The 27,659-nt window shown below is 39.8% G+C and overlaps 1 protein-coding gene across 7 annotated transcripts in view; it reads right to left on the reverse strand.

Annotated features, from left to right (window-relative positions):
- SATB1 (SATB homeobox 1) overlaps window positions 1–27,659 on the reverse strand; it is a 94,064-nt gene that overhangs the window by 26,498 nt on the left and 39,907 nt on the right. For all 7 annotated transcript variants that reach the window (XM_055804412.1, XM_055804408.1, XM_055804411.1 and 4 more), the window contains 4 exons: window positions 21,325–21,436; window positions 18,178–18,632; window positions 9,314–9,526; window positions 786–941 (listed from right to left, as the gene is read on the reverse strand). In XM_055804412.1, coding sequence (XP_055660387.1) covers window positions 786–941; window positions 9,314–9,526; window positions 18,178–18,632; window positions 21,325–21,436 — 936 coding nt within the window. The remainder of the gene's footprint in view (window positions 1–785; window positions 942–9,313; window positions 9,527–18,177; window positions 18,633–21,324; window positions 21,437–27,659) is intronic.

The following is a 27,659-nucleotide window of genomic DNA, read 5'->3' on the forward strand; positions in this document are numbered from 1 at the left end:
AGTTTTTTCCCTTCTTTCTTGAGTGCCTTCCTATTTAAATCAATGCTTTTCTAAACTCTGGTGATCTTTCTCAGAAGACATGTCACTTACAATAATCACACCCAACAAGTGCTTGCTGATTTCCCTCTCTCACCACTAAACTTGACAGAAATTCTTCCGTTGAAGAAAACAGAATAGGAAACCACAGAACAAGGGCTTAAAACTGAATACACGATGTATATGTATGCACACATGCAAGTAACCAAGCAGCCATTGTATTCCACAAAGATCACACGTGTTTTCTCAGCTGTAACTCAGTATAACTGTAATTTGTTGAGTATTTTTGGGGGGTTTGGCATGGACGATGCTGCCCCACCTGCCATGCACAGACTCACTGCAAAAAACACCACCAGCATTCCCTCTTACAGCTCATGTAATTGCAAGACACCAAAGCCTCGAGATTAATTCGGCATCGATACATAGCTCACCCACAGCTTTTGCCACATCCACGCCAGCTAAGAACTGATGACTGACGCTTTCTGAGCTGCGCAAGACCCACAGGTGCACAGCGAAGGCATCTCACTGGCGGGGAAGAGGGAAGGATGCATCTCGGGAAGCCGCTTCTCAACCCTGCCTGGTCAAGGGTACCCAGAGGGTTACCTTTGACTCAGGAAGGAGCTCTGAGGTGTGGTAACGGGCTAGTGTGCTAAGCCAGCTGCTCGTTATAACGCACACAGAAACAGAGCAAAACTGGGGGAGGACATCATCACACCGCACAGGGAGACCGCTGCGCCCGGAAACTTTACCTGGCTTTTGGTTGCCGCAACCTTTGCAAACAGTGCTTGAGACACCTTAGCTCTCTTCATTTCCTGCTGAATCTCGTCGTAAATGGAAGCATTAATGTTCATGGAATTACTTTCTGTTTTTCCATTCCTCTCTGTGGCGATAGTAGCAGTTTTGACCTAGAAAATATATTTTATGAGACATTTTTCATTATAAAAAAGTTATTTTCCTCCTTTTCCCTCCCCAAGTAGTTCCCTTTCCATTTTATTCCTTTTATTCAATCTTGCTTTGATATTCTTTCAGTTTTTCAGAGACTTAACATTATTATAAGTTATCCATGGTTCAGGCAACTGGGAAACAAGAAAATTCAGCATATTTTAACAGGTGAGTGCATCTGCAATAGGAGTTATCATTAACTGACCGCTGCGAATTCCAACAACATAAAACAAATCGGGTGGAAACCTGTCAAAGAGCCTTGTAGAGACTTGTGAACCTTTACACGATTTCTTTGCCCCACGCAAATTAAGTGAAAAATGTAAGCGCAGCATAAAAGAATCTCTAACGAAATAGAGACGTGACAGATATATCTTGATTCATGCCTTATGTCCAGTACTCTCAAATGCATGATAACATAGAAAAGTTGTGGCTTTAGATTTAACTTTTAAATATTATCTTATCAGTTTAATACTCAAGCTGTTTTTAAGAAAGCAATAATTTAGAATAATATGTATTTTAACCACTAGAATAATATGTATTTTAACCACCCAGTCATGAAATCAAGATAGGGCTTTCTTAAATCAATTCTAGTTGCATTTCACTTACGTAAATCTAGTATTTATTCCTCTTGCAGTCCAGGTTAAAAGAAGATAACATGAAAACGAAACAGAATGATTATACTACCACCTCCGTGCTGCATCTGCAGCATTAAGGAAAGCAACAAAAAATGCATCAGTAGTAACATGATATTCAGAAGACTATCCTTTCCTCCATCCTCTGAAAATGATGGAAGTAATGGGTTTTAGTGCAGTTTCTGCAATATCGGTTGAGAGGTACAAAAAATCAGCAAGTACTCAGCTTATCCTACAATATTCTCAATAGTTAAGGATAACGACTTTCTTTAGCAGCTACTCTTGTAAAGTTTGCCCAAGAACAGCGGACCTAATGGAGCACTAATCCTAAAGCGGACTAGAAGAAAAGACGGCCTGTATTTCTGCCAAGAACCTACAAGATGATGATGCAAAATCAAACCTTTAGATTCCAACTCAAACCTACTGGTTCATGCTAAGGCTGTTGAGAGCTGAATTTAGCCATTCAGAAGTTACATGTCTAGTCTGAAGTTAGTCATTCAGGCTACCCCTCAATTTAATGGACAGAGCCTGGCGCTTCCAGGGGTGATTCACCCTGCTCTTAAGGAGGCGCCTAAACCCACACTTTCACTATCAGTTTAATCCAGTGCAAGTCAGCATTTTCCTGTGCTCTGAAGTCCTTTGAGGTTCAAAGGGAAATCATGACAACATGATAACTCACTTGCCAATCTCACTCTCTATGAGCTTTCACATGTCACAGCTCTCACGATATGAGAGTCAAAGGTTTTGGATGAGACACGTACTTAGGCAAATCATCGGCCCATTTTTTCCTAGAAATGTCACACTCAATTTGTGTTAACTATCCTCCATACTGCTTTTAAGATAAAATAATTTAGCCCAGAAACTGGGAGTGCATGCCACTTTAGCTGAGCCTGGTTTGTCTATCAGGCTTTTTGGGAGTTGTGCTAGGACATGCCCATAGGCTGCAAGGGGCGAAACCCCAGCAAGGACAAGGCATCCACGTACACTTCCACCTGCCTCCTTCTGGCAGGCATTAGATTTCTGGTGCCTGAAAACAGGAGTCCTGAATAAAAAGGGAACTGAAGAAAATGTGGCACACAGTTTGCTGCGTGATTTGCTTTCATCTGAAAACAACTGGTACTTTGAAACCACAACCTGGAGAGTGAGGCATTTCCTTTTCTGCAGTGTGACATTTTACAGACAACGCCACAGCAAAGGATGGCCAAGCCGGGGCCAACAGCTGCTCCGAAACATTTGAGACACCTGGCAGCAGGCAGCGTGAGCAGCAGCACCATGAACCTCCCTTCTTCCCACTGCAGAGCAGGCAAACACATGCCTCACACTGGGCAAATCAGCATGGGGCCGCAAGAGCAGGTGCATCTCCTGAACATCATACAGTGAAATCATTTGAAAATTAGGAATTCCATGGCAATTTTATAACCTTAAAGGACTCACTAAAAGATAACTGACAACCAATGGGGATGTTAAATATACAACTGGAGACAGCCTCCCCTGCTTGCATCTAAAACTCAGGCTAAGCTAAATTAGAAAATGAAAATTGATGGCTTTGTCAACACACCTTCTTGGACCTCGGGTTTAAATTTTGGCAAAGTTATTTCAGTCCTTCCCAAAGAAATATTTCTAACTGGTAACTAATCTTTGAAGGCCCTGAGGGGAAGATGAGAAGATGAAGGTATTCAGCTAGCCTACACAAGTCCACGGTATCTTTTGGGAAGGAAACGCTTTGCTCTTGTGATCCTGATCTCAACATCTTTTTTTCTGTAAGCACACTGCCTTTTTGATTGCTACTCAGCTTCACAAGACAGCTTCACACGGTAGCAGGACTTCATAGACCACTTAACTGACCTGTGAACACCCAGATCATCAAAACCCAAGACTCACACACCATGTTGGAGACATAATTCAAACTGTGCATTTTGGTCCACACTTTTCAATGCCCTATTTAATACAGAGATGCATTTAACCCAGTGGAATTACTGAAGATACTCATTCTGGTTGGCAAATCACATCTATCTCTGTACGGGTACAACAAATTCAACCGCATCTAATACGTCACTGAAGTTAAAAACAAACACACAAACTAAAAAATGTCTATTGCCTTCTGTTAATATTGAGTTAGGAAGCGAACAACAGAAAAAAATAACATCTGCATCAAAAAGCCATATTAGCGCAAAGAGCTTTGGGAGAATAAAAATCTTAAAACTATAAAATGATGAGTTTGGGGATTATTAAAGGTTGTTGTCCACAATCATACCCTCTCCCTTCCCAATTTACATCATTGGCCAAGTATAAAAATTCTTCCCCCACCTCTTAATAATTTCTTTTCAAAGATCAGGTATAGACTCTGGCTGGAGTCGATGGACCATTGGTCTGCTCTGGTCTGATGAATTCCATGCAATAATGCTAATTAACCTCTTGGAGAATATCCATACATAAAACTGTTTCATAATTTATACATAGCAAGCATCTAGCTTGTTGTGTTGAATTTAGAATTGAGTTCAAGACAGAGGCTGTTTGAAGCTGGGTTGAAAAAACACCCTCCTCCTCAAAAAAACCCAACAGAAAACAAAAAAGCCCTCAATGGTACAACTTCAGGACTTGGGAGAGGAGGTGGAAAAAGTATTCATTTTGGAGAGAAAAACAAAACAAAACATAATCTCTCATCTCATCCACACTTAAGCAGAACCTCCCACCCCACCCACGCTTACAGCCACATTTTCTGTTTAGGAACGAAACCACAGATCAGCTAAATTTTTTTACGGTAACCAGATTTTGCAAACATTAACTGAACAGGGGAGCATTATTCTACAAATGTAACACACTGAGAATGAGAAATTTGTTTGGCATCTTCCTATCACTGATCAATTTGGTCTTTTAAAAATATTTGAAAAAACCCAAACCACATCCATCCCCTCCCAACCTGCCCAGACATATATTCTCATCAAATAAGACTGATTACAGTAGCAAGAAGTTCTGGATTAATTCAATTTTCCAAAACAAAGGTTATAGAAGGAATAACCCATCTGAGGAGGTTTTCACAAACATGGAAGTTCGTTTCTTCCCCCTCAAAACTGAAACAAAAAAATCTTTTCTAACACATTCTCATAAGTACTGTTTTAGCTTGGGAACAAAAATCTTCTTTAATCCTGGTTTAGCTTTTAATATTACATTGTACATTAAAATTCATAAAGTAGTTCATTCCAGGCAAAACAAACTACTTTTCAGTTCTGCTCTGCAAATAGCACAGGAGGTACAATAAATGCTGTTGCTTTCAGAATAGCTTTTATCAGGACAAGGTTTACTACTCCATTATTACAGTGGCGCCTGGAAGTGCAGTTATAGTTAAGTGTCAGGGTTTCCATTAACTCTCCTCCATGGTGATTTTCACAGGGGGCTGAGAGGGTTGCGTTTATTATTTCGTTCAGTTTTACTTTCATTAGAATGCAACTTGGCACAAAGACTATCAACCTAAATCTCAAATTTTGAACACTTAAAATTAAAAATTTTGCTGGTGGTGACGTATGGTATGTGCATGTGGCTGAACTCCAGGGTTCCGCCGCCAGGTTTCGCGGCAGTTGGTGATATCCAGAGGTGCTTGCTATGGGGGGTCACTGGTCCTCAACCACCAGCAGAGCAGTGTTCTTCTCAAGCCCAGTCTTTCAATAGTGACAATCTCTGGGACCCAAGCTGAAATTATTTTACCACCACGGAACTGTAATTTATCTGCAGTCAGAGGGAGGCCAGGATTATATTTATGAAAATGAAGGTTTTTGTCAATTGATTACCCTGAACCATGACTCACGCAAGATTTATGGATACTTCTTAAAACACTGCCTTGTTAAAATTATATTCTCCTCTTGACGTGACACGTACTCTTTTTACACAGGATGATGATGGGCCCCAAGAGTTCGCACAAATTTTCTTTGGGAAATATGGGTAGCAAGAAGGATTTATTCCTAAGTTTTGCTGAAATAGAGACTACTTGCCCTGAGAAGGAAGTGTTCATGACTACAGGATGGCTAACAAGCTTTAACTAGAATATTTTGGAAAAGAAAATCTGTGACTTGGTCACCTGTCTCCATCTACCCTTCAAGCTGTATTAAGGAGGGCAGAGTCCTCTTTCCCCCACACCCCGAACTGCCCCAATGTGAGGAAGAGGCCATCCCTAGCACCTCCTTGGGAAATTCCATCCACCCTGAACATAGCTCCACACTCAGCATCCTCTAAAGTATCCCCACTTCCTCTCGCTCTCACACAACGTGTGACTGACTCATTCTCTGAACTTTACTTAGGGATACCCAGAAAGGACCTCTGGGGCGTGAGCTGCAACACGGAGGTGTTGAAGAGGGAAAAGAAAAAAAGTTAAAGGAAGGAAGAACAATAAAGGACCTTTTTTTCTTCCTTCTAGGTTGGAGAGGTTAAACTATGGCTCCACGAAGTACCTACCTGATGGATATGCTAACGTTTAGGAACTCCAGTGCCCCAGGGAAAAGCCTGACAGACAGGCTTCTGCCCCAGGAGACAGCAAGATGAACAAGGTCCAAGGAAAAATTCCTGCGTGCACTGTCTCCTCACGCTCAGTCTGCCAGTGTGGAAGATAGTAGCTGGCTTTTACAACTTGACCAGCGTAGAGGGCTATACATGTATCCCAAAAGCGTATGCATTAGAGGCTAACGATTTCAATTTAAAAAAAAAAGTAAGATTTTGCTTTTTTGTTTTAAGTCAGAGAGAAAGGGAGAAGTAAGGGGGACAAAGAGCTTCTTAAAGGATTTCAAAAAAGAATTGGAAATAATCCAGATACATTAGCTCAAGTAGCAACTAGTAAGAATGCTGTAAAAATGAGATAAACTCAACACAGTTCCTTCTAACTCAGGCACCAGGGTTTATGCTTGGTGAGTTCTTACTATCCTCTCAGACCCCCAAGGTCCCGCTTTCTGTTTTTGCATGCAACAGTATGCAAAATTCACACAGAACAAGCTCAGCTGCTAAATGGTTAAGTCTGCTCTACTGTCTGGGCACCAGTTGGCAACACAAAAATGCAAAATAGATCCTTTTCAGGATGTTTATTTTCACATCCTTCCGAAACTGATAACTTGCAATTGCAAAATAAACCTTCATGTGTGGCATATTAGCTCCCATTTTTCATGGTTTCGTAGTTTAATTGTTTCGAATGTTACACTGGCCTAAAGATTTAACATTAAATATGTTGGCTCTTGTATAAATTCTGTTGTCAGGATAAACGGTCTGTTTTCCCTTTCAATAGTTATCCAAGAAGCTCACAGCTAAGCTAAAAAAATATTATACTGTACTCCTGTATAGTGACCTTTAAATAATTGCTTGTAATAAATTTAGTAGTAAGGACACTAGTAGTTTTATTTCCTTAGTATCCAATATTGAATAAACTGTGGACATTTGACGGAGTATCAGAGTAGTAGTTTGCATTAATAATTTTGCAGTATCCTGACTATAATTTATTTCTGGTACAATTTTTCAAGTTATACTTGCCAGCTCAACATGTATAATAATTTCATCCTTATTTCTAGCATTAAGTATTGTGCTTCTGTTACACAGATATTTCCATTTTCAAACTTAGGGCCCTGAACACTTAGTAGCAGGTGGTAAGTACTTCATGTCTTTATATGTGGGAAATTCTAGCAATGTATAAAAAGGTCACACAGAATTCCAACTCAGAGGTTTCTACACCCTCAGTCCATCTACTAGGTAAAGTGCGTATCTTTTGATAAGTTACAGAGAATAACATAACAACTAGAAAAATAACTGTTTTGTTCTGTAAACCTCAAGTATTAGTCTGTAAGGTTTCCTTATTAACCTGTTTTCCTTTTGAAAAGGATCAAAACAAAACCATATGCTGTTTCCACTTTGAACTGTCACAATTAGGTTAACTATACTCCTGACTCCCACTAAAAAAATGAAATGTGATTATGAACAAGACCACAGTAGAGACAGATAGATCCCCCCCGCCCCGACCTCTACATTTGGACTTACAGTACGTTTTGTCAGTTAAGAAAACCCCTAAGTCTCACTTTCATTCTGGCTGCAAGGGATTTATAGTTTAAAGTGTGAATTAAAACCAATACAAGGACTACCTCTGACTTGACATCCTTCAGGAAGGTCCTGTAATTAACTCTGTTCTTTAGCTGTGAAATTGCCCAAGACCACTTGAGACGGAGTGAGACATTACCTTGGCAGAACGAGGTAAGTTAAGAAGAAGGGTTAGCCTTTGCTCTGAATTACCTGGGCTGTGGGAGCAGGTACAGATATTAAAACAAACTCAAATGTTATTTTAAACACAGTTATCTATATTTAACTGTTTCCCACTAAAGCATTACTATGTAAATAGATTCTCATCCTTTATCTTGAAGAGTATCTACAGAATATTTCACAGACTAAACTCAGCTGATAAAAAAACTAGACCATTAGCACAGTCTGTTCTTTCTGCTAAATTTTTTTTCTGTTCTTGTGAAAAGTACTGCATCAGGTCAAAGTGATCTTCTGCCCTCCCTTTTCCTACGATTTTGTTATTTCTTACTTTAGTGTGGTCTTTAGTATCCATTAGCTGTAAGAAAATCAGGAAAATAATCTCGAGGAATTTATAGGATTCAGAATGGGTGTGGCATATAGTCATAGGCACAAGCCTAAGCCTGGTTAGCAAAAACCTGTGTTTACATACTCAACCATCACAAAATTCCCACAATCCCAAGACCTTGCTTTGTACAGCAAATCTGGACTGTGTATACAGCATGATTCCCACATACCTGCAGATCAGTTTGTTTTGTCCTTGCATAGGTACAACTTTGAGCTACACCAATGCAGAGTATTTCAGAAAAAGATAGTTTTCTGGAGTGTTTCGTTCACAAGTGTTTCTTCCTCATGGAAATCCTATGCATTCCTATGACTCACACCTGTATTCCTCGTGTACCCTAAAACTAGCATCAGTTTCCTCTGACAGACACATCACACAGATCCTTTTGGATCCCACTCTATCAAACTTTATAATTTTGGGAGAATGAAACCAGTAGTCCCACTAGATTTTACAGAAATCACCAGGAGTTTCATTTGAACAAATACAAAATGAAGCTTTAAGGAACATATCCAAATCTTGCAGAGCGATGGATATAGCAAGTCTGTTATGTTATCCAGTTGTTAGTAGCTCAACTTGGTGAAAGTGTGCCCAGAATTTTGGGATGGAGTCTTCTTAACTCCATCCCTTTAGTTTTATCTGTTCATTTTCCGGAAGATAATTTTTAAGGCATTACGATGTACTCTTACTTCTGCTTTCATTCCCACTCAGTTTAGTCGTCCAAATCCTTCAAAATCCCTGTTTCAACCTCTAACACTAAAAACACCACCTGAGAATTACAGGGGGGGAAAACAGCTAAAAGCCAGCATCTTCCAGGCCCAGTAAAGCTCATATCTCGGTAAAATGAGCAAAAAAAAATAACCTCTGTAGGGGCCATAACGGATAGAATTTATCTTAAAACTAGAAAATCGGTAGTAATAAACTGCTACTATCATCCATTATATTTCCTAAATTTAATTTGCGATATGCACTGCAAACAACGATCCTGCGAGCGTTTAAAAAACGCAACAGTAAAAGCTTTCCTCTTTTTAAGAAAGGTATCACCCAGCAGGACAGTGAGAAAACGCAACAAGCAAATCTCAAAGACAGAAGAGTGGTTTACTTGTGGAGGCCGGCTAGGTGGTGTGCTTATGAGAGGTGCAGGGCCCATTGCAGAGGCTGCGTTCAAGCTCCTTTCCCTTTCGTCCTGGTAAATGCGATCTCGTTCAGCTTCTGGCAGCTGCAAGAAGTTCTGCATAGCCCGAAGGTTTACCAGTAAGGACTGCGAGGCAGTCTTGGGATCCTCTTCCTTTCGGAGGATTTCTGAGAGCAAGCCCTGTAGGGAGGGAAAGAAAAAATATGCTGGAGAGTTAGCGGAGGTGAGCGCCTGCGAAACTGTGGTCTGCAAAGCCACTGCCAACCAGTCCTCTTTCTTCTTTCCATTGGGCTGAGAACGAGAGCAGTAAATGCACCATCCACTCCACATAGGAATATATTAATGGCATTTTAGGTAGCAGAGAAGACAGCCTCAATTGTACCCTTAATTTTATTAAGCATCTGTTTTACATAAACTGAATCTGTCTAATAGGTCTCCTTCTTTTGACCGGCTTAACTTGCCATGAAATCTTTCACAGTCGACAGACAATCACAAGACGTTCAGAATAAGTGAAATACAGATAGTCCAGAGGCCTGACACTGGGGCGTTCTCAGACAAAATGCATAGCCAACCTAAAAAAATATGGCTTTCCACATTTCTAGCAACTTGAACAGCTCTTTGAAAGGAAGTGATATTTCACAACTAATCTGAGATGATAAACTTGTAACTTTCCTAAAGTAGTGCTTAACTAACTCCGGCCCATAATTTTTAGAAGTCAGCGTTTTGTTCTGAGAGTTGTATATTGGAGTTTAACAAGTGAGGAAACTCGGTGTTGGACACTCCCCCTCCTTCACCTTCCTCTTCCTCCCACCCTCCTCTTCTCACTAGCACAACCCTAATCCTCACCTAGTCCATCATCTGGGCTATTTATTTGAGCACCTGCTGTGCAGGTCCTGCTTCCTGCGTCCATTTACCTCTGTTGTCCTTTGACCACTTTCAGAGTCCAGCAACCACAGATAAAAACAAGCACTGGGAAACGAGAGGGAAACAGCATAGAGGGCATCTGCAGCAGCAAGCCAGAGACGGGCAGGCTGCAGACGACAGCACACCGCCACAGCCTGCACAGACCACACCAGGCTTCCCACACAGTCATTTCACCTCAGACCTCAGCAATGGAGCGTGCCTGGCGGTCTGGGACACCTTATGAACCTGTGAGTGCAACTACAACTTTAATGTCAACAGGTTCTTGAAACCTCCCCGCTGCCAAATTCTCCTTTTAAATACGTCAGGCGTACAAAATGCTCTACTGTGCTGAAGTAACAAGGTGGTGATAAATTAACTTTTGCAAAACGAAATGCTAACTTCTTTTTGGAATAAATGCTGTTGCCATGCTGGGACAAGGAGAGGGCTGGTTTAAGAGGCTTTTATTGCTTCTGTAACAAGGGAACAAGGATGTGATTTTAAAGAAATAAGACAACCCGCTGTTTCTTTTCCTAAAGAACTGTTGCAAGTTATTTGGGATAATGGAGGGGTGAATGGAGGGAGGGAGACAGGCAATGAAAAAGCTAAAACTATGAGAGGCAGTCCTGACTGAAGATACCATTCCTAAGGGAGTGCAACAGAAAGCTACAGCCCATGCATCAGCCTCTTCTGCAGGGAAGTCTGATGCTCACAGCACCTATAGGAGTTGTCACCTTTCTCAAAGGTCCTACCCTATCAGGCAAAAGCCCTTACAAAGGTGCTGCAAAGCCACTGCTCTCAGGCAGCCACGCTTAGGCAGGGTCAGAGCCCACCCAGTACCGCTCTGATCTCTGCATTTGCCCTGTCGCCCCTCCATCCCTCCTGGGCAGTGAGAATGGAGGTGTCAGTCACCACACTGGGGCCACTGTGGTCCTCAAAGACCTCTCTGTGCCTGCCTAACTAAGAGGGAAATGAGATGGAAAACACAAACAGTCTTTCCAGCACTAAGCAGGAAAAATAATATGAAGAAGGATTAAAAAAATAAAATAATCCTGGGAGATACTTCCTTAGCGCTATTCTTCATCCCTCGTATTTTCTGGTATCCAGGCAGAAACTACTCAGAAGGTAAATAAACAAGTTACAGAAAAAGTGGCATCTGGGAGGAGTATAACTTTTAAAATTTTTCTTAATGATTATTCTAATAGTAAATTCACTTATTAGCAAATATGGGAATCAAATTCTCGTCTACCATTTGCTTCCACTTCTAAGTACTCAAACCCACAGTTACCACTGTTTTGCCAGTGTTAGGGTTACACAACCCATCCTCCAAGGGAGGCAAGAAATGATTTTGTGCCATGGAGACAAGGCGAAGCTGTCTGCAAAGCACAGGATGTATACAGTAAATGGAACAGAATCGTTTAGGTTGGAACAGCCCTTTAAGGTGAGTCCAGCCGCTAACCCAGCACTGCCAAGTCCACCACTAAACCACGTCCTGAAGTGCCACATCAACACGTCTTGTAAATACCTCCAGAGATAGTGACTCAACCACTTCCCTGGGCAGCCTGTTCCAATCCTTGACAACCCTTTTCGGTGAAGAAATTTTTACTAATATCCAATTCAAACCTCTCCTGGCACAACTTGAGGCCGTTTCCTCTTGTCCTATCGCTTGTTATTTGGGAGAAGAGGCCCACACCCACCTCGCTAAAACCTCCTTTCAGGTAGTTGTAACACCTGATTTCTGACTGCTACTGTGCTGAAAAAAACATCATCAGGATTAAAAAGAAGAAAGAAAAACTAAACTCAGCTGGACTGATCATTGGCAGAAAAGGAGACACTTTACCAGCAGCCAGCCCACTGCCGGCCACAGTCAACGTCCTTGAAAAATACTTTAGCCCATAATAAAAAATATTTGCTCATATAAGCCTTTGCCACATAGCAGGCAGCTAAAAAAAGCAGAAAAGGCTGGTTTTCTTGTGTAACTTTCCCTGTCTCAGTGAAATAAGTAAACAAAGAAAAACGGGTTTTGTATTTTTCCAGCGTTTGTCAGTGTAACCATTGCTGCAGGACACCTCTTGGTGATTAAATGCCATTAAGTATTCATTCCCCTCTCCTTCCCCCATCACTTCCATGACTCTTTGCATGAGCTGGGAGCAGAGCACAGGAATGCAGAGCGAGGAGGGGAGATGAGAGAGCAGGGAGAAGGCAAGGAGGAGGTGTTTGCTTCTAGGAGCTTTGAAACTAAAGGTCAGAATACGTGAGGAAATAACATGAAAAATAAAGTGTTGTACCAGGTGCAGGCAAAGTCTTACAATACAGTTTGCCTGCTTCAGATATTACTCCATTGCTACTGCCTCAATTTTCTAAGCATAAAACTTCAGCTAAAGATCATTAGATGATGTAAAATGGGAAAATCCTAGAAAGAGAATATCAGCTCTTGCATCCTGTCCCATGCTGATGTGCAGAGATTCACCATTTGTTTTACCAGTCTGGAACTGGTTTGCCAAGATGTAAGTCTTGGTGTGATCTCCCGATATTGTACCTCAGGTCACATAGAAGTTAAATGCTGTTTTGCATAAATAATAAACACTGTTAGGCTCAGAGTCCTCCTCAGTGTTCCTCCCTTGTATTCTTTTTGCACTGGAAATATATTTTTTTAAAATGTTACCAGGTCCCATCAAAAAAAGGAAGTTTCCATGTCATCACAAGTATAATTCATTACTAACTACACAAAAATGTTCAATAAATATTATCAGGGCTTTCAAAAGCTAATTATGAATTCTTTAAAGATGGAGATAAATGAAAGTGTCTGCCAATATGAACAAAAACGCTGCTTGTCTGGCCCCCAGTTTGTCTCCTCTTTGAATGTAATCACCGATTCGAGTAGATTTTATCAGCCTGATAGATCTTCAAAGCTCCCAGAAGAAAAATGCAATTTGCCCCAAACTCTCTGAAACATGCAGAACATCCCTGAACACTATCCCTCTCCATCCCAGGGTGCTCCCATCCCATGTCCAGGTGGAAGATTATTCGCAAGCTCCACCCACAAGCCTGGATCCCTGCCAAGTAAGTTATAAGCAGACACATTTATCTATGTCGCTTAGTAGCAAGAGGAGAGCTGTCATGATAGTGTAATAGCACCTTTTTACCTTTTATTCAATAGTGATATGGATAGTGTGCTTTTTCTTAAATTACACTACGAAGAATTATATGAATACAGTGGCAATTTCTGTTATACTTAAGCAGGCAAATTTCTCTCTACCACATAATTTACAGAACTCAAATTCAATAAAACATTACATGATGGTCCATTACTGTTATCAATTTTGAATAATCCATCTTCATTTTTCATTTTACTGGAAAATAAAGTGTGCCAAAGACAAAGTGGAAGGAAAAAAAATAAAAGTGCCTGGGAAGGTGGTTTGTGTAAACTTAGATTTTGTTTTAAAATTGCATGGAGCTGTTTCTTGCATCCAAGCATTCTCCCTTGAAATAGCAATTGCCCTGAATTTGCACAAGCACAATCCTAAATACACAGAAGTTTCCACATATGAGAAAAGGCATTATGCATGAACGGAAGGCAATGTATTCTGGCAGCTAATATTTTAAAGCAGCATGGGGGTGAAGTAGAAAGGAGGGGGAGAGAAAAGGTATCTGGCAGAAACACTGAGAAGTACTCAAAAACCTTGAGATGAAAAACTATCACAAGTGGGAAGAAGAAAAATTACAATAGTCAAAGATGGCAAAAGCAGCAAAAAGCACTCCCCCTCCTTTTGCGAAGATGGAGCTGAGAGGTCATCTCCATACGGCAGCACCCGAGTCCATGCAGCAAATGTTACGGTTGAAAGTGTACACAAACAGCCAGGCAGCCCCGAGTTACGGTTCCAACCACAACCATGACTAACACGATTCCTCGCTCGCGCAGTACATACACGTCACCCTGCCCTGCGCCAGGTTAAGCTACACCTTCAAGTCAAATGTCAGCCTTGCGTGGGGGAAGCCAAAGCTTTGCGTTTCCTGACTCGTGTTTACATTGACAAACACAGGACAGAAATGGGTAGAGGAGTTTGTTTATTTGTTTAGGGCTCCGAAGGTGGTTCAGCTGCACAAAACACCAAAAGAAGAACAAAACAGAGTAGGCAACCTCCCAGTTTGACTGCAAATTTGCAGGGGCAGTCTGAGCCTGACTGCTGACGGGAGGCTGTGGCAGAGACAGTGGGGCACTGCACCTTGGCGAGCTGCCCCCATGCATCCGTGCCATCACCTCGTGGCTGCGCCATCAGAAAAAATGCCATTTTCTGCCCAGCAGAGTGCAGGGAAATACTGAACTTGCCATTTCAAGAAAGCAGAGGTGTCTGCACAGTGCACTGGCATCAGCTGGAAGAAATGTTTATTAATTTGGTCAAACGGCAGCTGAAACAAAAGCAGCTCAATTTACCAAAATTACCCTAGCAAACAAAGAGACTGAAAGACACATTTGGTAGCCATGCTTGAGGTGAAACTCAGACCTGCTAGTACAAATCCTGACTCGACAAACTTCCATGGTGCACTACTAAGAGGTGCTAACAGGATTCAATCTGCTTCTCTGCAGTCAGCAAGCTGTGAAATTTCACGTGTGGAGAGGTGCTCCACCCTCTGAAACTGCTTCTGCTCCCTACAACAACTGTTCTATTGTGTCTGTATATATGTTAATTTTCTTTCAAGTTAGAGCTATCTGGACCCTTCTTTGATTAAACTTTGCGAGGCACATTCCTGAGAACTACACATTTTTGAAACTACCTTTCTGAAGTTAAGGGTTGCTGTTGAAGTTATCCAAGAAGATATTAAAGACATCCTTTCAATTTTCTGAGGTGTGGCGGGGGGGGGGGGGGGGGTCTACCTCATAAATAGATGATAATTATTTAACAATAAAAGACACCTTAGTTTTCAGAAGTAATTTTACTAAATTCTTTCCTTTGAGCTAGGAAGAAGTAGAAATATTTCTAGTTGACATTTTTGCCCCCAAATCAAAAATTTTTGAAAATCAGAGCCAAGTGTTCAATTACCAAGTTGAACTACTACACTAAGCTGGTAGAACTCCCCTTCCCACACAAAAATTCCAGCAAATTCTGTATTCATACTGCAGAACACAAGTCTAAAAAAGAAGTGCCAACACCTTCAACCAATTACACCAAAGTCCATTTTTATTGCCAAAATATTAAGCTAGATTACTCTTATAGTTCACTTCCTTCCTTAACTTTTACACTGAAAGCGAATCTCTCCCCGCATCTGAGACCATATCTCAACATCAGGGTTTTTTGCACAGAACTCCTAACCAATTTCAGTGAGATCTTCTGCCTTTAGAAACTGATGGCATGATATGCTCCCTGGACACGGCTCAAATATGCTTATGACAGTTTCAAAAATGTCAGTTGTAAGCCTGAGTTAGCTTTTTATCTCAGAAAACAGCAGATAAATTTAAACAAGCATTTTCACTTGCTCTAGACAAAAAAAAAAAAAAAGATATTACATCAATATTAGAAAATAACATGTAAATAGCATTGGTTATTAAAGCACTGCCCTAGTTTTAGTTAAATGTGACATATCCTTAAATAAGCTGTGATGAATTCCAAAGTACAGCAAGCAGAACAAATGTAAATGTTTTCATATGAGAATCACAAGTATCTCTGCCTACGTTTATACTTGGACATTAGCTGCTACCATGGGTAAAATTAACAATTTTCAGTTCTGCAAAGGTGAAATGTGCCTACAACAAACTCTGGATTTCAGTGGGGCTTTGCTTCATATGAAAAGTATGCTGAGATATTTCTTGGCAACGCTGAGGCTAATATTGTCTAGGCTCCTAATATTTTTCCTTTCTGTTCCCTACGTTTGCCACAATATATAACAAATACTGGAAAATCTTATGTAGCTAACTGCAAATACTATTTGACTAGCTAAGACTATTTGTAGGATATAGGGATACTACCCTGTCTTTTTTCAAGTAGATCTGGTTGACAATTGCCAAAATATATTATAGGTATATGTCGCATCTCTTCAGGCGATTTGTTTTCAACGTTCATTTTGGGGTTTCCTCCCAGTTTTGGGTCACTTTGAACATGTTTTACCAAGCTGGTTAACCACAACATCTGTGGATGAATTGAACTTCAACCAAATATTTAGTAACATTTGTAGTAAGAAAAATATATAGTAAGCAAAAATCAGTATTTGCATTAGAAACCTGGTTCTATAGCTGCATTTATCACATCTCAAAAGCATCCTCTCATATTGCATCACATAAATTCAATGTCCAGTCAGAATCAATCATCCTTGTATTTCAGGTAACAAATACTGCTCATGCACAAATGATAGACCAAAAGTTGCATGCAAAACTAGCTGACAAAAACTGAACAAATTACTTTGGAGGGGGAAGAAAGTGCAGAGAAAACAAGGTGATTTTAGGCATATCTGAAAAAGAACTAAATATATGGTAAACTATTTTCTGAATTATTTGCTTGGATTTTTGTCCAGGTAAGATGGCAGCTGCAAGCCATTGCAACTTGAAGCTACTACTATTACTTCAGTACTTTATAGTATCAACAGTTAAAATATTAAACATTGTATTAAACAAAACTCTATGTCACTTACTTGTAAATATTACAAATGGTACTGCCTGGACCTAACTTACTTAAGTAATCCTTGCATGAGTTCATGTATCCCAAGAAATTTGGTACGAAAGACCCAGATCTTGAAAACCTCCTCTGCTGTTAAAAGGAAAGACACAAACACACAGAGCTCTACAGAAAATTCAGACAATGACTTTACTTTCTTCTAGCTAGAGGAGGATGTAAAAAATTTTAAGGCAATAATAATTCAGAACAATTACAAATGACATGCTTATTCAAATCTGGCATCAATGCATTTGAACCAGAATTTGTATTTTCTAAGGTATGAAGGGAGAAACATCAACATTGCAAGAGAAGCCCAAATTATGATTTTTTTTACTATATTCTACCATGGACTAATACTTGTTCATTAGGTTTAAAAATGTGGAATCTAAAGCAAACTTAACAATGTCTTTGTAAAATATTTTCTATTTACAAAACTGCTATTTTATTTTCTGTTAAAACAGAACACAAAGATTTTGAGATCTTATTATTTGCATTGGATATACTGTAATTTCTTCCATAATTTCTGCTTGATTAAATTCCATGCAACATGGCATTAAGTTAAATTCATAGAGCAGAATAAATTATAACAGGGTTAGCTTCTAAAACAGGTGTAAAAAATAACACATTTTAGTGTTACTTATCAGCTTTGCTAGGGCTAGCTTTTTCTGCATTGAAGAGCTGAAGTATATGTTCTGACGTGGACATCAGCAATCTCAGCAACTACTGTTTTTTGCAACAAACTACAAAAATACATGAAAAGAGTAGATGATCTAAAAATAAAGCTTTTAATTTTTAATCTTTTCAGAAGCCCGAGAAGATGTTATTAAGACTTTCACTAGAAAATACTAAAAAGAAATGGAAACAAGAATAAAAGACCGTCTCCATACACCTGTGAAAGAAGACAGGTTGTTCAGTGCATGCATGTGGTCAATACGCGTATACCTTTGCAACACAAAAGGCAATCTGTTGGGTGACTTTGTGAATGGTTCTGCACAGAGCTGCTCATATCCTTTCCAGAGAAGACTCAGCTATTCATAAACCATCACAACTGGAGAGGAACGAAGGTGTCTGTAAGAACAGCAGGTATTTCCACAAACCAATCACTGAAGATTTCTGTACTGTATCAACATGGACACTGGTCCTGCAAGGAAACGCGGTTCCTTCACAGGAGCTAAGTGACAAGGCAGAAATGAGGAGAGAGACATAAAAGGTGATAATGACTAAATAGAGAGAGAAAGAAAGGGAATCTTGGATTCTAAAAAAGTAAGGAAAAAGATGACTGACCTGAGTTCGATTAAAAGCCACACGTGCAAATACTGCCTGTGAGATTCCTGCTCGTTTCAGTTCGTCACGGACCCACTGGTAGATTTCGGAAGACACCTCTGTGTTTGTTGAGACCTGCTGCTCCAACGGCTTGTTCATGGATCTACTGACAGGAGGAGGGTGGTTCAAGTACTGTTGGTTTAAGGACTGCTGGGCTAGAAGTCTGTTCACTGCATACTGCTGGTTCAGCAACTGGGCCATTACCAACTGCTGATTTACCAGCTGAGGGCTAATGGGAGTAGATACAAGTCCAGGGTGCAGGTTTGGAAGCGGGGTCCGGACTGATGGTTGACTACCATGAGAAAGCTGAACAGGGGATGGAGGCTGTTCGGCTGTGTTCCCTGGGACTGGCTGCTGACCAAAGTTGACATGGTTGGCACCTTGCTGGGATAGTTCAGAAAGGCTATCCATCTCAACTACGGTGGAAAAGAAACATCAAAAAAGCTAGCATAAGACTGAAAATCACAAACTTCACACTCCTTGCAAGACATTCTAATAAAAATAAACACATATCAAATGGCACACATTCGGGATCAAGCTTAGTGAACTTTCAGCCTAGATCAGTAGGCCCATAACATCACTGTTGCGGCTATTTGCCTTCAAAATTTACCTACAAATAATGGCGTAGTAAATATTTTCTTAACAAAAAAACCAAACAAAAAACCGAGTGCCCATCATCTTCACTGGGCCCTCGGAGGAACCAACAGAACATCAGAGGCAAAAGTCACATGCTGGAAGCCATGTACAGCAAAGGAGTAACTTCCCATAAGCTTTGCCAAGGTGCAACGCAACCGAACGGCAAGCGCACGGCTGCAGAGCACATCCCTGCAGCAAGGGATGCAGGGACTTCAGACAAGGTGGTAAGCAACTAGAGAAGGGGCAAAGACATGACATGAGAAACCACTCTATGTGCTGCAGAAGATGCATGTGAAAAGGCAAGTGCATCTGCACAAAGGGTAAGGAGGGCTGTTACGGGAAAGCACACCCTGACCAGAGAGAGAAGCCCCTGGTGACTGGTTTTGTTCCTCCCATGGTGTCCCTGCCATGACATCTGCAGTCCCCAGCTACTTGAAATCTGTAACAAGCAGGGTGGGGTGTGGACCTCCCCATGCTCTGCTAATTTCTAGATGCTGCATCAATTGTATGGGACTGCTAGGAACTAGTATAATTTATGTAAATTACACAGATGGGCTGCTTTATCTTGCAACCATGTATGCATGGTTTTTTTCAGTGACTTGCAACATGGTTGAATTTTTTTTCTTATATTAACTCATCTGCCTTGACACACCCTCCTTTTTAATTAACAACACAGTTTTTTAAACTACAAGAGTTTTTCCAGCTCCCCTCTTGTGCACGATAAGACAATATAAAATAACTCCAGGCTGATGTAAAGGAGTCTCCTTTTTATCAATGTATGTCACTTTTTCATTTTAAACAATCTCAGTTCTAGAGCTTTAGCAATGCTGGTCTGGAAATAGCCTTAAGAAAACATGGTTTATTTAAAAACCAAAACGCCAGTATCTTCACAAAAGTGTCGTAGCAATTTTTTTGTTATGCTAGTAAAGCGTAAAGCATATTTCTTAAAAAAAGGCAGTGTCTGAGCTTTTCATAGTAATTATGATCTCCACTAACAGTCATTCTGTGTAAAACCACCCTTTCCTCCACAGGAATGAGCGCTGGAAGAAGATATCGGCACCTGGATTCCCACCTGCAGCCCTGCCTTCCCCCTCACTCCTATCATGGGCAGAAATCTAAAAACCAAAAAGCAAGCCAGTAGTTCTGCACAGTGGTCTGGTGTCCGTAGCCTGGACCAGCCCCCCAGCAGAGCACCCGATGCTCCTCACCCACGTGGCATTGGGGGCAATGGTGCCTCTCCCGCCAAGCATTAGGATACACAGGAACAGACACACACACACACACACACACGTATGTATGGTTCCTATGCATTGGCTTCATTGTCCCCTCATGAATGGATGGTGAACCTGTCCTGGCAGGTCATGTAAGGAAATTTTTGCAGGGGTTGCCCCATGCAGGAGCGCTGCTGCAATGGAGGTGGGAGAGGCTGCTGCGGAAAGGTTCACCCTCCCATGCAGACACTCTGCTCCTCGCACAGGAACCACCCAAAACCAAGTGAAGCCTTACCACTGACCTCGGTGGTGTCAGAGGAAGGGTTTGGTGTTGCACAGAAGGTACAAAGCAGATAAGGAAAGAAGCTGCCTTTTTTTCACTAGCGGGAAGTAGAGATCAACCCAAGTGGGCCATTCACTTGGAATAGTAATTCAAGCAATTATCACAAAAGTGATGCATTGTCTTCATTACAGCCTTAAGCTATAAAAGGCAAGGAACCAGTTTTGGTAGATGAATGATTTTGCTTCAAATACGGAAAGCTAAGTCAAGCTCAAAATTCAATCCAAACTGAGGTACCATTTCTTCATTCTGTTGACAACTACATAGAAATTTTCTGACATAAAATGTTCAAAACTGTGTTAACAGGTTTAAGAAATAGTTTTAAAAACGGACAACGCAGAAAGACAAAAAGTATTACAGAATTAGTATGTCCCACTGATGGATTTTTTTTTCTCCATTATTTTCCTTGTGCTTACTACAACAAGCAAACAACTGTTACAACATCTATTTCTTAAAATGAATTGAAAATGGCCCCAAAGTTAGAGAAAGATAAGAATTTATAAAATTATAGCATTCTTCTTGGAAGGCAGTGATAGTTATAAAAGCCTGATTCTTTAAATATACATTAGCCAGCGCAAGAAAAAAATACACACATTAAAAAAAATCAGTCCATCACAGTTCCAGGAACAGGTTTTTTAAACAATTATTCTGGGTGGTAGAAGATCTCTAGATTTAAAGAATGACAGCTTCACATCTCTGGCAACTCAAGTCAGTTTGGCTGTTTCAATAGCAAATATTTATTTAAATGAATTCTTTCACTATATATGTACTTTCTACATCTACTCATCAAAAGCATCCTAAACTCATCGTGAAGGGACCTGGCTTCTTATATGACTGTGACAGACCTCAACGTGACACATAATGGTATGTATCCACCATCACGGCTTTTTTTTCTTTTTCTTTTTTTTTTTTTCTGCTTACCCATCATATCTTTTGCCTTCTTGAAATGTTTATACCACCTTCCAAATTCCTGACATTTTGCTGCTGAGACATTTGCATAGTAAGTGCTGTTCACAATGGAAGAAATCATACTCTGTGTGAAAAGGGGAGAAGAAAAAAAATCTGTAATACAGAGCAGTACAAGTCAAAGCACAAATTATTTCAATTGTTGAAACCATTATATTTTTAGAGTTTGAGAACCATATTGCATTTTTAATCCTATCGTCCAAAGCTTTTTAAAAAACTTTGAGCATAATTGAGCATAAACCCTAACCAAGGTATATTGTAAATGGGAGCAAAAAAAAAAAAGCAGATGTACTAAGGGAAGAACAAAGTTATCGACCAAGAAATATCAGGCAATGGGATGGGCTCTGGATGGAAGACGCTAATCTTGAAAGTGCATTTTGTTTGTGCTATTTCTGCTTTTAAACTTGACTGACCTTTCACATACCCACACAAGTTTACAGGCATACAAATCCTGCACTGACTCCAAATATGAAAGCAATGCCCCAAGTTACCCGTGCCCATTCCCTTTGTGCCACCTATCACAGGGTGGACCCCAGAAAATCATAGGATGCATGTTAATCTGAACAAACTATTTGCAGGATAAAATAAGGGAGCTTATAGTAGAATAAAATATGTATGTATCAACCCAAAATGAACCCAGACTTGCTTTTCCTAAACAGGGTACTTTAAGTGATTCGCAGAAACAGGCTTATGAAAAGCACTTATTGTCAGGTCTAATTCTGTAACTGAGTATTAGCTGTAAAATAGACCAAAGGATGATAGAAACAATTTTTTCTCAAAGGTTCTCGAGATATCAGATAGCTACAGTGAGAAATTTACCTTCTGCTCAGTTTTGACCAATTTTAAAATAGTGGAATTTACAATGCATAAAACTTTCAGTTCCAGTACATTCTTTTACAAAATCAATTAAGACTAAGCCTTGCAAAAATGAGATAATGCTTCAACTTGAAAATTATACTCAGTATATGATGTATGAACAACAAAATTAGCAAATATAATTTCAATAGACTGAACTTTGCCACCCTTTCAATTTCTATGTGGAAAGTAGTCACTTTTAGCTTAACTACAGGAATTGTCCAGCGTATTGAGAAAACAATGACAGTCAAGAGGACAAAGCCCTGATTATTATGTTTCTTCACTATTCAGCATGTAACATTTAGCTATGTGCTGCTGTAAAATCGATGTATAGCATCAACCCTTTGTTACACAAACTGCAATAACCACTGGAAGAAAAAGTTGGGAATAAAAATGCAATAAATATTACTATAAGTCTTCTTTTATAAGGCTAGTTCAGCTTCTGAGTAAAAGTACCTGGATTATTGATCTTAGTGAAGCTCACTAAACCATTTTCTAACATATTACTCAGTAACAAGCTATTTGTGGAGGCTTAGAACTGCTAGAGTGAAGCAGTATTATTTATGTCAAACGTGGACACCCTCTACTCACCAAGCAGCTATTTTAATGTTTCTCTGAATCACCAAAATTCTTACCATTCCTTGATATTAATCTGGCATTTCTGAAATTAGCTTGAAGCCTTTTGTCAGTGGTATAAAAGGAGAATGAAATCTTAATAGACTACTGCAACTCTAGCCTGAATGACCTGAACCAAGCTCAGCTGAACCCAATTTCAATTTCCAATATAACACCAGTATCATTAATGTCTAATACTTCCAAAATTATTGTTTAAGCCCTTTTAAAGATTAAACCATTTTAATGGCACATGTTACATAAGACATGATTTAAAAAGTCTCGTGAATCTGAACAGGTAAATTCTGTGAATGCACAGTTACTGTATATGCAAAACCTGCAGATCCGCATGTGCAAAATGGGGAACTGCACATGTAATGGGCCACCATCCCATATGAGCTTGTGCATATTTTGTGGACGTCATTTAGACTTCCAGGTGGTTTTCTCTATTTTTCTCTGCCCCTTTCAGGTGCCTTCTCCTGCCCAAATAACATTAGGAAGTATGAAAACATGTGTATTAGTAATAATTTTAGTAAATTACCTATTATTGATGAAGATGTTTCTCTAGGGTTTCCTAGTCCACTCTTCCATGTCATTTTACAAAGAAGATATGCCAATGACATGGCAGTTTGTGACATCCCCTGCTTCTTCAGGAATAAATTTAATGCAGTTACTTTATTTTACAGCCAGATAGGGGACTGGTGTGTTTAAATAACACTGGTAGGAATTTTAGCTGCTTTGACACAACATGAACGTCAGGCTCTGATGGCTAAGATTGGGGTTTTACTCCAGCTCTTCAAAGTAGATAAAATAAACCCCACAGAAATTATCAACACATTTAAAAATGAAAATTATCCTGCTTTTTCTTCAAGAACACTTCATGCAAACATTCAAGTGATATTACCTACGCTAAGAATCCTCATCAGGAGGAATCAATGATTTATTTACTAATTCACTGAAGGCAAAATTTTACAAGCCAGATAAAATATTACTACCTTGTTAACTCAGAAAATAACATGACAACATTGAATTTCATTGTTTCTATGCTTTATTTATTGTCATCAAACCTGCAGTCACATCAGTGCAGCAAGATGCACTTTGCTATAGAAATTCCTATGAAATTCCTATTGCTGTAGAATTCCTATATGTTTTAACGGCAATCTACATATATGAATGCCCACTATGTTTAGGGCCTAAAACTGAAGATCAGCCCTGTGAGTTAGTGGTCTCAGAGAGCCACGATCTAGACTGGAGGCATATTAAAGTTTTTCTTATTTCCCGGGTCATTACATGTGAGGAGCTCCCCATGTCTTGGCTTATACTTATCAATAATCAAAACGAAAATTATTATATTTGAGGCACATCATATTCAGGTACTACTGTACATAGGCATTCCTTATCTGTAAGGCACAGAGGCAGACGCTTTCCATGGACAAGGATGATGAATATCGATATATCATACAAATACTCAAATGCATCACATTCATCACTCATAATCTGATTTCTTTTTCACACGTCGCAAAGAAAATTGATAGAAGGCAAAAACTGGTCACAGATCTGCAGTCATAACGTATCTCCTAGAAGTTTATCCTTGAAAGCTGTGAGATTTCCAGATCCCAAATTTCCCTCTTTACCCCCTCTCCATCCCCACCCCCGCAACCACATCACTTGTAGTCCTGTTCTGAAAACCAGGAGATCTCATCTGAAATGGTGCCACCTTCACAGAAATCCCACTATTCTGGAATGATACCATCTGCTGCAGCCCAAGTGCTCTTTTTTTAGCCAAATAAGTTAATTATAATTAGGCATCCAAAAACTGTGTGGAGGTAGGGGTAGAATTCGTTCTGAAGTTCAGCTGAGGTTCACCCAGCATAGTTTGAACCAAATCCCAGTCTCTCAGCAAGACTGAATACCCGAGATTTGAAAATCAGACACCATCATCTCTCAAAGAAGTTGGGGAACTCCCTGGGGAAATACCTTAAACCTTAACCAGAACTCTTTTCACGTGCCCATCAAATAAACCCCACTAAAATGGCAGCACCCTTCACATTGCAGCAGAATCTAATGCAAGGTGCATCCTGCAAGACACGGGCAGGACCGAGCCTTTCGTGCCGGCTGGTCGCTGCAGCCACCGCTGCAGGTGCTACAAGGGAGGCATTTCTGAGTCATTGCCTCTAACACTGCTCTCCAACCAGGTGAAGTATTGTTCGATCATCGCTAAAAGTATACTGTTGTCCTTTTTGCAAAACAACAAAAACAATGTTAATCAGGTTAATTCAATCATCTAAACCAAAACTGTTCATGCTTTTCTGCCAAATCAACCAACCACAGCAAAATCTGTTATCAGTGATTGCTCAGCTTCCAGTCAAAAAAGCTTTTAACCCCCACAGTCCCAAAACTTCCCCTAAATAACCTTAAAATTATTTTCATATGGGCAGAATGAGGTTGTTTTCATGCCTCATGAAGGGGTAGTTGGGCTGCAGTATTTACACAGAACAAATACGTGCTAGCAGACTTAGCAGAGAGTAACAGACACAGCAGCTTCCTAAAACAACTCGGCTGAATTAGATATCGGGGATTCCTCTGCAAATGAAATATTTCCTTCAAAAGGAGCATTGTAACCAAAACTTCTTTAGGCCTTCCAGGTTGTTTAACTAGGAAAAAAAAAATCCGAGCTTTTTTGCAGCTCATTCATCGGTGTTTAAAGCTTCAAGCCTGCTCAGTGGAAGGGGCAAGGGCTGCAACAACTTATTTACACAATTATCTAAATACGATTAAACAGCTGATGGACAAATATTAAACTGGAAAATGTATAGTCATTTCAGCTTAATGTAATCCTCTTTCTGTAAACACCCAAGATGATTTTTTTTCAACCAGAACAGTCCTGACATCTCATAAGCCTAAGGGTGAATAGCAAGAGATTGTTTTTGATAGTTATAAATATTCAAAAGACATGCAGACCATCTGCTTTCATAATACAGGTAAAGCAAGACTGAAATGGTGACTGCTGTATAAAAATGGTTCTTTTAACAAAGTCTTCCTCTCCTCGAAAACTATAAAGACAGATGTCAAAAACTGTTTACACAGGGTAATCAGGAGCGTGCAAAATGTAATATTCCTTTTATACACAGTGCTTGCTAAAGAGATTTTTTTTTTCTTTTTCTTCCCATCTGTGTGTTGCAACACATTTCTACAAGTTAAAAACATTTTTTCAAACAGAGATCTCATGAATACCCAAAAACATGCTATCTGGTTTCTGAATGCTAATTAATTTCAACTAAGGAATCTGATTTTTTTTCTGTAGGAAGGAATGCATGCTTTTGAAATGGAGTACTTCAACAATAACAGACACTGAAAACAGAACACCCCACAAGTTTAATTTTGCACTAGTTTGACACTGGCTATTTTCACAACTGTTTTACATTCAAACCCGCATCTGCTAAATCTGGCTATAAGACAGACAGCAACTATTCTCCAGCTTTTCAAATGAGATTTTATTTATGTTTTACTATTTGTCAAGTTTTTCAGTATAAAGCCTTGTAACAACATAATGGTTTTGTCAAGTGGTAAGTAGAAGACACCTCATCTTCCAAGCAGAGTATGAACAGTGCTGCCCATAAACCCTACAGTCAATTTTCAGAGCTGAAACACTAATCTTGACAGTAACCTTTTAATGTATTATATTAATGGCACAGAGGCTTTAAGCACCTTTTTTATAATTCTCAATAAAATGAACATTTACTGAACAATCTGTCAAACTACTGGCTCCATTTTTTAAGGCCAAACTTTTAAGGCTCTATTCTATTTTCTCTTTCATAAATCCTCTACTTTACATCCCTAGACATCAACAGGGTAGCATGTTCCAATGCTGCAACCCTTAAGGAAAAGGAAAAAAAAAAAATAAAAGAGAGACAAGCTACGAGGCTTTTGTCCCCAGACCTAGTTTGAATAGTGATAAAGTTGCAGAACAGAACAGAACTTAAAGATTGGGCAAGGGGGGGAGGGATCTTTTCACAAAGGACAGAGGAACTTTGTTCCCCCTATCCTAGCCACTATCACTGGCTTTTGTTTGCGTGGAAATCACAAGCATCAGTTTTAATACAAGCTGAACACTTAGGAGCGCTTATTTCTCAGGAGGTTCTGCGTTAACATTTTTCAAATGAGAAGGGAACATTCAAGCCCCAACCGGATAACACAAGATTATCCCCAAATCAAAAGATTTTAGCCTGTCGGAGCCTACACCAGCCCACGTACTGCAAAAACCCAACCAGGGCAGAATGTTGTTCCTAGTGTTCTGGTATGGCAGAGAATTATCATCTGCCACTCCGAATAAAAGCAGACCAAACATACCCAGCCACTAGCTGTTTTTTTGGATAAGGAATCACGAAATGGACAGTTTAATTGAGTATGAAGAATTATGTTAAATTCCTTGGTCTATTACCTTGAACTATAGCAAGTAATGCAAGGGAATTTGTTGTCATATGCCCTATAAACACGTAGGAAAGGGAAAAACCCACAGAGGAACAGAGAGGAAAAAAATTTTTATGCCTTTGGCATTGCACTTGGATGGTTATCTGACCTCCATACTGCTGCCAGAGTCAGGCAAAGTAAGGTTCTGCATGGCAAATGCTGGTCATTTAAGTTAAAATCACCTAAAGGCAGATTTAAAATGATGGCACAAGCTTTTCTTCCAATACACAAGCATGTCTTTCCTCCTTTCTCCTAACCTTGTAAAGCCTAAATTATCTCCTCCTCCTTTTCTGCCTTATGTTGTCTTTAAGTATTATAAATGTATGTATTAATGTAAACAAAGATACATTGAA

Source organism: Falco peregrinus, chromosome 5, assembly GCF_023634155.1.
Source record: "Falco peregrinus isolate bFalPer1 chromosome 5, bFalPer1.pri, whole genome shotgun sequence".
Classification (NCBI taxonomy): domain Eukaryota; kingdom Metazoa; phylum Chordata; class Aves; order Falconiformes; family Falconidae; genus Falco; species Falco peregrinus.